Below are 13,389 nucleotides of genomic sequence, written 5' to 3'. Positions count from 1 at the left end.
CAGAGTCCTTTCAAATATGATGTCCAGAGAGGGGAAGAAGGGATTCGGGGAGAAAGTTAACCAATCAAACAGAAAAGAGACAAAATCAAAAACCACAAACCAGATTTGGTGTAATATTTTGCAACAGTAGAAAACACACTTCAGGACTACACACTAACATAATACAACCCAGAAAAGAGGGCATGTGGAGGCTACGGGCACAAGCTGAGTCTTTACAATGGACCACAGGACTGGCCAAGACCTTGTTGTGCTGGAGACAGGACAAGCAGTACTATATCCGAGTACTGTATCTGGAGATGTCATATTCCTGCCCCAGGACCTCCTGGCAGCAAAACCTGTAGGACACTTTCTCATCTTCACACAACAGGAGGATGACTTATACCTAGTCATCCCAATGAGCAGAGGTTGAACCATTGCGTCTTTGTGGCTTCACTGGTTCTTTTCTCAAGCTGCTCGAACTTCAGCAACAATTAGCGCACAATGTCCCACAGTTTCTGCATGATATGGGCACCTTCCAGGGCATAGATTCGGGTTTCCATCAGTCTGTCTTGGCTGCAGTTCTGTACACCACTCCACAAGAGTCGGTGATGACAGCAGCTAGTCCAAACCTAAGATATCTTCCCTTTATCCATGGAGGCTCTTATTTAAGACCTTGTTCCTAGAAAACAAATTTATCCATGGATTCATCATTCATGCACTCATTTCCTCCTTCCCCACCTCACCCCCACCCTCCCATAGCACTGACAGGGTCTCATGTAGATCAGGTTGGTCCTGAATTCCCCATCATCCCTGCTTACACTTCCCAAGTGCTGGGATTACAGGTATGTCATATACAGATAATAAACCAGAACCAGGAAGAATCACCAAATTTCAACCTTTCAAATAGACAAGATAGGCTGGGTGGTGGTGGTGGTGGTGTGTACTTTTAACCCTGGCACTCGGTAGGCAGAGGAAGGTGGATCTCTCTGAGTTTGAGGTCAGTCTGGTCTACAGAGCAAGTTCCAGGACAGGCTCCAAAGCTACACAGAGAAACCCTGTCTTGAAAAACAAAAACAAAAAACAAAAAGACAGGGAATGTACACATCACACATGAAACCCTGAGCTTGATCCCCAGCCCCGAATAAACCAAATCATAATCCCAATCCCATAATCAGAAAGTTGAGATAGGGGGCTGGAGAGATGACTCGGTGGTTAAGAGCACCAGCTGTTCTTCCAGGGGTCCTGAGTTCAATTCTCAGCACCCACATGGTGGCTCACAACCATCTATAAGAGGATATGATGCCCTTTTCTGGTGTGCAGAACACTCATACATAAAATATAAATAATTCTTGAAAAAGAAAAGAAGGGAAGGAAAGAAGGGAGGGAGGGAGGAAGGAAGGAAGGAAGTTGAGACAGGAGAATCAGAACCTTAAGGTGCCTTCAGCTCTAAGTTCCAGGTGAGCCTGTGCTCCTGGAAATCCTGTCTCAAAAGTAAACAAAAATGGCCAAAGAACGTAAAGATCAGGAGCGGTGCACATTTAATCTGCAAACACATTACCATGACTTCCAGGCCAGCCAGGGCTACACGGTAACATCCAGTCTCAAAATAAAAATTTCAAATTGCACTAAGGATGTAGTTCATTGGTAAACATGTGGGTTTAAGTCCAAGATCCACAGAACAAGAGAATGTAAAGATCGTGACTCTATCCCCATGCAGGCCCTGGCTGAGAGTGGACCCTGATATGCTCGTTCCTCAAAGTTTGATCTTGTCTTAGCAAAAGCAAGCAAAACAAAACAATCCCCTCCATTCTATTCACCTTAAAAAAAAATCTCATTGAGACTAACTAAGCAAACATGTTGATTTGAGACAAAGACTGTGTAGATCAGGGTGGCCTTGAATTTGTGGACTGTCCTGGAAGCAGTGTGCGCACCACCACAGCCAGCTCACAGTTGACGGAAACCTTTTCAAAGGACCAGTTTCCTTCAACATCTTATATCAAACTCCTGTGCGTGTATATGAAGATGTCACATAGCTCATGTGATCAGGGGCAACTTTGGTGAACTGGTTCACTCTTTCCTCCTTATAGATCCTGGGAGTAGAATTCAGGCCATAAGCCTTGGCTGTGGGACACCTTTATGAACTGAGTCATCTCTTGGCCCAACAAGAGAACTCTGAACCCAGCCTAGCTACACAAGGAGACCTTGTCCTAAAATACAACCAAAAAGCTATCAGCTAGGCTTACTGGTATATACTTATAATCCCAACACTTGGGAAGCAGAGGCAAGCAAACTGTTGCAAGGTGGAGATCAGCCTGATCCACATAGCAAGCGTAAGACCCGTAAATCCAGAGCTATGGAGGTTTACTTACGTGAGCAAAGTAAGTAATATTCAAAACACAGCTAACTAAAATTAACATATCTTTTCCTGAGGTAACTCCAAGCCCCCACTGTCAGCGTGTGAGCACAGCGTTTACCTGTGAACACACTTGGGGCACAGCATGTTGTCCTCCAGGTGTGGGGGTGGAAAGTTGCAGGCTGGAAGCAGGAAGAGGGCAATCACTTTCCCTTTCTTCTCAGGGACCCAGGCCTGTCCGGCATGGAACTGCAGCCGAACCCAACCACTTGAGTTTGCAGGAAGGCTTCTCCCATGAACCACACACCACATTTCCCCTGTGGAAGTAAAGAGATTTAACACGAGTACATACTCAGGCACAAGCCAAGCGTGGTGGCACACGCCTTTAGTCCCAGCACTCGGGAGGCAGAGGCAGGCAGATCATTGTTAGTTCGAGGCCCCCCCTAGTCTACAGAGCAAGATCCAGGAAAGGCACAAAGCTACACAGAGAAACCTTGTCTCAAAAAAAACAAAAAAAAAAAAAAGAAAAACATACTCAGGCATAAGACTGATCACAGCCTTTCAGCTTAGACTTAATTAATGCCTCTATGAAATGCCAGCCCAGCTGGGTGGTGGTAGCACAAGCCTTTAATCCCAGCACTCAGGAGGCAGAGGCAGGTGGATCTTTGAGTTTGAGGACAGCCTGGTCTACAGAGCGAGATCCAGGGAAGGCGCAAAGCTACACAGAGAAACCCTGTCTCGAAAAACAAAAAAAAGAAAGGAAGGAAGGGAGGGAGGGAGGGAGGGAGGGAGGGAGGGAGAGAGAGAGAGAGAGAGAGGGAGGGAGGAAGGAAGGAAGGAAGGAAGGAAGGAAGGAAGGAAGGAAGGAAGGAAGGAAGAAAGTGACAGCCCTGAAATAAGCCTGGGAATCCAACCTTTATCTTAATCCATCTTGTTCTGTGCTACAAAACTGTGCAAGAGACCTTCAGGCTTTACAGATGGAGCTCAATAATACAGTACGTGCTTAGCCTGCACGTGTCTGATCCCAGCACACCACACATGCACCAAACAAAACTCCCAGATAATTAAAGGCTTTTCATGGCACAGGTCTAGGGGCATCAACCTTTTGTTTTGAAATAGGGTCTCACTATGTAACCCTGGCAGGCCTAGAGGGTAAGAGATCTACCTGGTTCTGTCTCCCAAGTGCTGAGGCAGAGTCCTCTACAAGAGCAAGTGCTCTCAACCTCAGTCACCTTTCCAGCCCTCAACTAAGACCTTGACACCCATTGCATCACGCTAAGCATGATCATCCTTCATTGCATTTCCTGTTATTCTCACGACGTAAGCTCTCTATTGTTATTTTGAAGTCTCATGTAACCCAGGTTGACCTCAAACTCCTGATCCTCCTACTCAGGTGCTGGGATAATAAATAGGCTTATGATGTCTTGTCCTGGCTGGTTTTGTGTGCCAACTTGACACAAGCTAGAGTTATCAGAGGAAGGAGCCTCAGTTGAGGAAATGCCTCCTTGAGCTCCATCTGTAAGGTATTTTCTCAGTTAGTGATCAACCTGGGAGGGCCTAGCCCAGGTGGGAGGTTGCCATCCCTAGGCTGCTCATCCTGGGTTCTATAAGAAGGTGGGCTGAGCAAGCCTTGGGAAGCAAGCCAGTAAGCAGCACCCCTCCATGACCTCTGCATCAATTCCTGCCTCTGGAATCCTGCCCTGTTTGAGTTCCTGACCTGACTTTTTCTTCAGTGATAAACAGCAAAGTTGAAATGTAAGCCTAATATACCCCTTCCTCCCCAACTTGCTCTTTGGTCATGGTGTTTCATCACAGCAATAGAAACCCTAATGAAGAGATGCCTTTTCTGACTTACGTCTATTTTACAACGAGAAACGGAGATGGTTAGCATCGCCTACTTAACAGACAAAGAGACCCCCAAGCCCAATCCCAGAGAGTTCTTTAATGCAAGGGGAAGAAATGACACCAAAGTACATCGCTTCTTGCTTGGTATATGAATAATTTGAAGTAATTCTCAAAGTGTGGTTCCCTGGATCTGCATCCTCATTATTGCTTGGGTAGCTTTTAGAAATGTAGACCAGGGGTTGGGGATTTTAGCTCAGTGGTAGAGTGCTTGCGCAAGGCCCTGGGTTCGATCCTCAGCTCCACAAAATAAAAATGTAGACCCTCAGTTGGAGACAGGGGTGGTGGTGAATACCAGTAATCTCAGCAAGGGCAAGCAGAAGTTTCCCTGGGTTATGCTTTTAAGCTTCTTATCTCAAGCTGGGTGGTGGTGGCGCACACCTTTGATCCTAGCGCTCTGGAGGTAGCGGCAGGTGGATCTCTGTGAGTTCAAGGCCAGCCTGGTCCACAAATCGAGTTCCCGGACAGCCAGCTGTATAACACAGAGAATCCCTGTCTTGAAAAACAAAACAAGTTGGGTGGTGGTGGCCCACGCCTTTAATCCCAGTACTTGGGAGGCAGAGCCAGGCGTATCTTTGTGAGTTCGAGGCCAGCCTAGTCTACAGAGCGAGATCCAGGAAAGGCCCAAAGCTACACAGAAAAACCCTGTCTCCAAAACCAAAAAAAGAAAGAAAAAAAAAAAGAAAAACCAAACCAAACCAAAGTTCCTTATCTCAATAATCCAAATGAATACGAGCTCTCAGGCCTCACCCCAGATGGGTGGGGTCCAGGAATCATGGGTGGTTGTGTCTGGTTCTAATATTTGACTTACCATAATTCTCTGATGTTGCCGTGGACGGCACTGCCTCATTTTTCTTAGCATTGGCTGCAATTCTGGACCAAGATGCCAACACGGCCTCCGAGGCGGTTGTCGTCACAACAGTGGTGCTGACTTCTTCATAGAGGACAGGAGGATCAGTAAGGGCAGGTACCTGCTCCTCAGGTACAGGTACAGGGACCACTTCAAGGGGAACTGTCATCTGAGGACAAGGCACTTCGCCCTCCTCTGTCTTCATTTTTTTCCGAAATGTCTTCATTCTGGCCTCTTTGGGTGTCTCAGGAACATTCTTTAAATCGGGCTAGGATATTATAGATAATAATGGGAAATATTAATAGCTACTAAGACAACTCAGTGAGTAAAATATGGGGGAAAGACCTGAATTCGAATCTCTATAATCCACGTAGAAAAAAAAGGCACACAAAGTGTCGGACATCTATAATTCTATTCCAATGCTCCTATAGCAGAATGGGAGGTGGAACAGGAGACTACCTAGCCAGCTAGGCTAGCGTATCCATTAGCAAATAACAAAGAGACCGTCTTAAAACAAAGGAGAAAGCAAGAACTGATATCAAGATTAAAAGGTGAGCAGAAATGTGGCTTTGCGTGAGGGAGGTATTAGTGACAGTGTCAATTCAGTTAGACAGAAGGGATGATTAGGTGACCAGATCAAGCAAAGCTGGAGAAACTGCACAGTAGCAGAACACATGCCGAGCATGTCCAAGGCCCTGGGTTCAATGCACAGAACTAAAGGAGACCCAGACAATGTGGCGACAAGAGTTAGTAAGAACACACTAGGTTCGCTAAAGCTTCTAAGTGTTCTTCAGTTGAGTCCAGGGTGGATGCCTGTGGTCCCAGCTACTCAGGAGGTGAAGAGGCATCACTTCACTCCAGTAATTAGAGACGAGCCTAGGCAGCACAATGAATCCTAGTCTCAAAATCAAAAGGCCAGCCGGGCACTTGGGATGCAGAGGCAGGAGGATTGCTACTGCCAGTTTCAGGCCAGCAAGGACTACATTTCACTACTGTGACACCCTACATCAAAAATTAACAGAAATAAGGGAGTGATCAAAGTATGGTGGCACACCTGTGTAACTATGAGCCTGAGAAAGGAAGTGCTTGAGGTTTGGGATAGCCTGGGCTACATATAGACTCATCAAAAAAAAAGGGGGGGGGGAGGAGGGACTGGAGTGAGGCTCAGTGGTAAGTGGTAGAACATGCATTAAAACCCTAGATTCATTTTCCGGCACCAACAATGAAAAGGACCTTACTTAGTTTTATTACTTCGTGTTCTCTCTTCAAATTGGGGGTAGGGGGTCAAAGGGGGCCAAGACAATTCAACTTATTCCCTGATGAGGAAAGTCGTTTAGTGGAAGAACCAAAGCTTTCTCTTTGCCATTCTTCCTCAAAGTACAAGGCCACATGTTGGGCACGGAGGGCGGGCGTTGCGTATCTATCTAAAAAGCTGACCAATGGGAGGTAGGCAGACCTTGAGTTTGAAATCACTCTGTTCCACACACCCACTGTGAGGTGAGCCTGGGCCAAACACTAAATAGTAGTCTCAAGAAATAAATAGTTACCATTTGCTCTGGGAAAGCCCTTGCAAGGAGTCGTTTATAAGCATCTAATTTCTAAGACAAAAACAACAACAAAAGAAGAGTTGTTAGTGAGAAGTTTGGTTCCACTCTCCCACTCAGCGAGAGGCCGACACGGGCCCCACCTGGCCTTTGCTGCTCAGCTTCATTTCCTGGCACCACGCCCGCAAAACATCTCGGTGAATCAGGTTCACTGGGGGCAGATGGGCTGGTAGAGGAGGAATGGGTACCTTCCTACGCGTGGGTCTTGGAGTCTCAGCATCTCCCGCTTCCTTCTTTGGTGTACAATCTGAGGGACAAAGGGAATAGCAACCTTTTTTTTCCCCAGAGCTCTATAGAATTTGAACGAAGCACACAATATTTTTGGTTCTTTACGTATGTAGCAGCCCCCTAATGTCGAAAGAGGTGCATGCTTAAATGATCCACCAAAGATCATACAGACTACAGAGGACACACCTCAAAGCCAAGCCTGGGCTTTCAAATCTCAAATCTTTGCTAAGCCTAAGTGAACATGCCTAGGCTTGCTCCTCTGAGGACCCTCCAAGGAAGAATGCAGTTAGTTGGTGACCATTCTGTCCCAGGGAACGGACTAACTAGATCTGAGGTCATCAATACTCAGTGCTGCCCTGTCCTTTTACTACAGAAGGCCAAGCCCAGCCACAGCAGCACTCCAGCCTCTGGGTTCACACAGTTACAATTCTGTAAGAATCCTAGACCACATCTCACGGGACAGACACACTGTACCGACGGTAAGCCCCATTAGAGTTTCTGCAGATCACTACCCACCCCTCCACCACACCACTTCAAGATTAGGTCTATCCTCACTGTTTTAGGATAACATGTGCAATGGGCCCTTAATCCTTGCCTATTACCCCTAACCCTCAAGCAAAATCAGAGCCAAGTATGTGATGGGAGTCAGATGATGGAAAGGACTAGCTTTGGCAGGTGGGAAGCATCTTTCTTTGGAAAACAGAACTCAGTTAGACCCCAGAGGAAGTACAAAGCTAGCCAGGCGCAGACATTTTTCATCCCTTTTTTATACTTAGGGAAGATTAAGTTTCTTAGACAAAAGGATGCAGGACTAAGCATTTCCACACTCTTACCATTATCTTTCACTGTCTTTCTCTGTTTTTTCGCTGGCGTCTTTGCAAAGGACGTGCTTGGTTGACTAGACATCTGGCAGTCCAGTTCCCTTTCTCCTGTGCCGCTCCGCTGTGGACAGGAGTCAGACAGTTATCCGCTGTCCTGAGCCAGCACATCCCCTTCCTTGCCCTAAACTAACTCACATTTAAGGCTCCCCAAGAGGTCACTGCATGTGACTGCCAGTGTGAATTCTCATGGGGCATCATTTGAATAAGCAGTCTGACGTATAAAATAGGGAAGCAATGGTTGGGGGAAATGAGAGGTAGCCAGCAAGAAAAACAGGCTTGTTGGCAACACAATTTTAACCCTAGTACCAGGAGATTCTTTTTTTTTTAAAGTTTCCCCTCAAGGGTTTCTCTGTGTCACAGCCCTGGCTGTCCTGGAACTCACTCTCTTCAGGCTGGCTTCGAATTCACAGAGATGCCCCTGCCTCCGCACCAGTGCCAGGATTAAAGGCGTGCATGACTTGTGAGTCCCTTGGGAGAGTATCTTAAGGAAGGAAGAAACGCTGCAGTAATTGCAATCTAGCACCTAGGCTGCAAAAGCAGGAGGATTACCAACAGTTAGAAGCCGTAATGAGCCTCAGGCCAAGTTTAGGGGACAGAAGGAGAAACTCAGAGTACAAGGTGAGGTACAAACAAAAGGAAGAGGAAGGAAGCCACAAAGCCAGAGTACTGGTCTGCTCTTGGAGTCAGGAGCCTGCCTCCTACTCTATCTCTCACCCCAAAGACTGTTTGCCCTCAGTCCTCGGTTCTAAACCCATCCAAATCCTACTTCAATGATCACACCTCACCCCCTCAGCCCCAGTCAAGCGTTACTTTGGTTGGATTCTCTTTCCAGACTAATCAACCACACACTGCCTGGTTTCTACTTGCCAACTACAATGTACTACGAGTTAACTCCATCTGCTTCTGAACTCCACAAGAGTAGGTCTTCTTTCCCTTTCATTGCTGGCACTCAGTCATAATAAACATCCACTGATTTAATAAAGGGAACAAAGAAACCGCAAAAGACAGGTAAACACAGAAACACTGAAAAGTATATAATGGACTAAGGAAGTCCACGCCTTTTCTTCATGTAATCTTCATATCACAAACATCATACCACAAGGGCACCTGCTCAACTATATTCACAGCAGCTTTATTCATAATAGCCAGAACCTGGAAACAACTTAGATGTCCCTCAACCGATGAAAGGATAAAAAAAAAAATGTGGCACATTTACACAATGGAGTACTACTCAGCTATTAAAAACAAGGATACCAGGAAAACTGAAGGCAAATGGATGGAACTAAGAAAAAAAAAATGAGTGAGGTCACCCAGACTGAAAGATAAACATGGTAAGTACTCACTTGTAAGTGAATACTAGCTGTCAAATAAAAGATAACTATGTTGCAATCCACAGATCCAGAGAGACTAGGTAACAAAGAAGGTTCATGGGGGAGGGAGGCACCTGGATCTCCCTGGGACAGGAAATAGAAGAGATTCCATAAGTAGACTGACGGAGAGCGGTAACCGGAACTTGAGTGATCAGGCTGGGGAGTGGATAGAGGCGGAGAGGACTGAAAGAGACCACTGAGAGGGAGGGCATTTTGGGATCAGGTTAAAAACCTGGCACAAGGGAGTCTCCGGAATCTACAAGGATGACCCCAGCTAAGACTCCTAGCAATAGAGGATAGGTAGCCTGAACTGGCCATCTCCTGTGACCAGGCAAGACAAGTGGAGGGAGTAGAAAACCAACCCAGCCATGTAACCTTTGACTTCATCTTCCTGCCTATGGTATATGCTGGGGTCAAGAGTGGCCCTTAGAGATTGAGGGAGTGATCAACCAATGACTAATCTAGCCTAAAATCCATGCCAGGAGACTGAGCCCACCCCTGACACTGCCTGGAGCACCAGGACCCACAGGCTGGATGACCCGGAGATCTAGAATAGAACCAAACATGACCGGAGGAGAAAAAATGTCAATGCAATGATGCCTAATGTTATTCTGCTATACACATAGCTTGGTGCCCAGCTCAACTGTCCTCAGAGAGGCTTCACCCAGCAACTGATGGAAACAGAGACCCAGAGCCAAACATTAGGAGTTCGGGGAATCCTGCAGAAAAGGGGGAGAAAGGATTGAAGGAGACAGAGGGGTCAAGGTACCACAAGAAAACTCACATAATCAATTAACCTAGACTCACTGAGACTGAACCCACAACCAGGGAACCCGCAAGGGACTCACCTAGGCCCTCTGCCTATGTTTTACAGTTGTGTAGCCTGATGCTCTTTGGGAGATTCCTAACAGCGGGAACAGAGGCTATGTCCGACTCATTTACAGGCGTTTGGGAACCCTACTCCTCGTATTGGGTCGCCTTGCCGAGCCTTCTTAATACATGGGGAGGCGCTAAGTTTTACTGCAACTCGATACTCACGGGAGACCCGCCCTTTCCTAAACAGAAAGGGAGGAGTGGACTGGGGGGTGGAAACAGAGAAGTGGGTGGGGGAAGGGCTGGGAAGAGAGGAGGGAGGAGACTCTGAGGCTGGGATGTAAAATAAATTTATTTTATAAATGAATAAACTGGGGGGGGGTGCATGGCTTTAATCCCAGCACTTGGGATGCAGAGGCAGGTGTATCTCTGTGAGTAAAAGGCCAAAGTGAGTTCCAGGAGAGGAACTGTTACAGACAAACCCTGTCTCGAAAAACCAGTAAGTAAGTAAATAAATAAAAGCAATCCCTGGTCAGTTCGCTCTCAAACCTAAGTCCTTTCCAAGCCCCAACCCCCAAGAGCTGGAGAGGGAGACAAATTAACATTCGTGCGTTACTTTACACCTCAGTGCTTTTACATCTCAATCGGAACTAGCTTCATGCTGACATTCAAGATTTACGTTTGCATATCCTTTTCCCAAAGTATTCAGCTTTGGACCTGACAAAATTCTTACACTAAGAAAGCTGGAAATGGCAGGGGCTTGGGAAGGAGACCTGGAGAGCGCTCAGGAGTCTAGCTCCTGCAGTTAGGAACCAGCAAGGCTTGTCTTTTGGGTCTGCCTTCCGGGAATTCCTCAACCCTGAGGACTCTTGGATAAGATAAGGAGCCTGGAAGCCCTACCGCAGGCACGTGTGGGTTAAGGCCTCTGGCCCTCTAAGGGGTAAGTGGTGGCTCTTGTTCCTTCTGAGACAGACCGCTACCCAAAGCCTCAGCTTCATCTGACCAACCAACTTTTATCCTGTGACCACTTCTCTCCAGCCATGGTACTCTAAATTCCTTCCCAGCAAAACAGCACTTCCAAAACACAACCCCCTCTCCTAACCCACCTACAACAGCCAGGCCTCGTGTAAGGCTGTGTGAGCGGGCACGCCGCAGAGCCACACACCTGCGTGGAACAAATTGTAATGCTCGTTGTTTTCTCCCCAAAACAAAGTCTGGGGTGTGCTTAGAAAGAAGACGCATGAGACCCACCTATTTGGGAAGCCGACCCCCGAGAGAAAAACTGCCCTCACCTCCTTGCTTCCAGCACGCTCCATCTTCAAATTAGATGAACCTGCCGAAAGAAAAATCTTCCAGCTTCCAAATGACCTCTGGCCTCAGTCGGCTTTTGGAAATCTCCTCCTACTTCCTGTTGTCTTGATGCCCTCTTCCGTTCCCCAACCTCCTGATCCCACCCCCAACAATTTGTGATGCTAAAGTCTGGCCATGGCTGAGTGGTGAAGCCAAAGCCAATAGTACTGGGATTTGGGATTTTTCCTCTGAATTTTTTTTTTTTTTGAAGCAAGGTTCTACTGTTTCCCAGGCTGGCCTGGAACTCACTTATGTAGCCCAGCAGAGTTGGAAACCCCAGAGTTGTACTGCTCAGCCTCAGCAGACTGCTGGGGTTTGGAGGCGTGAGCTGCCACACCCTGCTCCTGGGAAACTAAAAACTGTAAATATTGTCGGGTGTGGCGGCGCATGCCTTTAATCCCAGCACTGGGGAGGCAAAGGCAGGCGGATCTCTGTGAGCTCCTGGGCCAGCCTGGTCTACATAGTGAGTCACTATCTCAAAAAAAAAAAAAAAAAAAAAAGATGAGGGAGAGAGAGGTGGAGAGAAAGCAAGCTGTAAATATTCCTGAGGGCAGGTGGAATTCCTAAAGAATTCCGAACAAGCTGTGTGAGCAGACTACCTACTTAGCAAATCAAATTACACAGCCCGGGATTTGATGAAAACAACCCATTTCTTGTCCCTTGTGAATTCCCTTTCTGTAAACCCCAGGGGGCTCAGTTTTTTACGGTGCAAGGCTCAACTCAAGGGCCTTGTTTCTGCATACTAATCCATCTACCACTGAACTACAACCCCAGCCCATAAAATTACAACTTTTGTGAAGTCCTCTCCACCATTTCCTCAGATCTCATGAAGTCCTGGCTGGCCTGGGGTTCACAGAGAGATCTTCCTGTCTCTCTGCTCCTGAATGTTGGGATTCAGGGGCTCCTCACTACACCTGGCCTGGGCTTGCAGTTCTGATCTTCCTGTCTTAGCATCCCCAGTACTGGAATTCAGGCCACCAAACCTGGCTTAAAACCTTACCTTTCCATCTGCCTACTGTTAATAGTTTTCAAAGTTCGCTGTGCGGTGGTGATGCACGCCTTTAATCCCAGCACTGGGGAAGCTGAGGCAGACAGAATCCAATGAGTTTGAGGCCAGGCTGGTCTACAGTGAGAATTCCAGGACAGCCAGGGCTACACAGAGACACCACCACCCCCCCGCCAAAAAAAGAAAAAAGAAGGAAAGATCATATTGAATTGTTTTTCTTTTCTCATTGTAATTGAAGAAAACATAGCTGGGTTTGGAGACATGGAAATTTATTTTGTGTGTGTGAGGGTCAGGGCATGCATGTGCCAAGGCTCTCCATTGAAGATCAGAGGGCTATTTCTACCACGTGGGTTCCAGGTGTTCAGAAAGGAGGGAAGTCTGAGCCAGGCTCAATGGCAGGGAATTGGTTCTCAAGGCTGAGATCATGGAAGAGTCGTTTAACCTCAAGGTGAGGTTTCTGATTGAAACCTATCTGGTGATTAGATAGGTTATAGACTTTAATGGAGAACCTATTACTATTATTCTGCTAAATGGACTTACTATTAAACCGTCTCCTAAAGATGTATCATTATATGAAGATCACGGAGCATCTCTGCACTGACTTAGAGAAGCTTCTTTTAGCAGTAGCCAGCAATTAAGCCATAGACCCAGATGTCATCAACGTGCAGAGACCAAGGGATTACGGAGTGCTCGTCCCTAAAAAGGGATAGCTGTGTCACCTCCCCTAGGGTAAAAGGGCCAAGGCAAAACACTCTACCCCTGGCTTGAACCTGAGCTCCGAGACTTGGAAATACACACACACACACACACACACACACACCCCACACCCCACCGCCATGACTCAGCCTCATAGAAGGCCTAGTAGTACTTGTGGTCTCATTACACTTTGCCACTAGCTCACCATGAATATGCCTAAGACCCAATAGAAGCTTTCTCCCGCCTCTGCTCAGCCCCACTGGTGTGTCTGCTCCCAGTCAGAGGCAGCCACCATTCTGTTTCTCCCCAATAAATGTGTTGCGGGAAGTTTGTTACACGGTGTGACTTTGTGGTATT

At 47.0% G+C, this 13,389-nt stretch overlaps 1 protein-coding gene across 1 annotated transcript; it reads right to left on the bottom strand.

Moving 5' to 3' along the window:
- Positions 1 to 624: 624 nt before the first annotated feature.
- Dppa4 (developmental pluripotency associated 4) lies at positions 625 to 11,296 on the bottom strand. Its single transcript, XM_036203226.1, has 8 exons — positions 11,264 to 11,296; positions 10,058 to 10,071; positions 7,750 to 7,838; positions 6,772 to 6,935; positions 6,632 to 6,682; positions 5,045 to 5,352; positions 2,454 to 2,657; positions 625 to 658 (listed from the first exon to the last, which is right to left on the bottom strand). Exons 1-8 carry the CDS (start codon positions 11,294 to 11,296, stop codon positions 625 to 627), a joined length of 897 nt encoding a protein of 298 aa, XP_036059119.1.
- Between the last annotated feature and the right edge of the window lie 2,093 nt (positions 11,297 to 13,389).

The sequence above is a fragment of the Onychomys torridus genome, chromosome 12, assembly GCF_903995425.1.
Source record: "Onychomys torridus chromosome 12, mOncTor1.1, whole genome shotgun sequence".
In the NCBI taxonomy this organism is placed as follows: Eukaryota; Metazoa; Chordata; class Mammalia; order Rodentia; family Cricetidae; genus Onychomys; species Onychomys torridus.
Note: the sequence above shows the minus strand (reverse complement) of the source record. Positions and strands in the feature narration are given on the sequence as shown.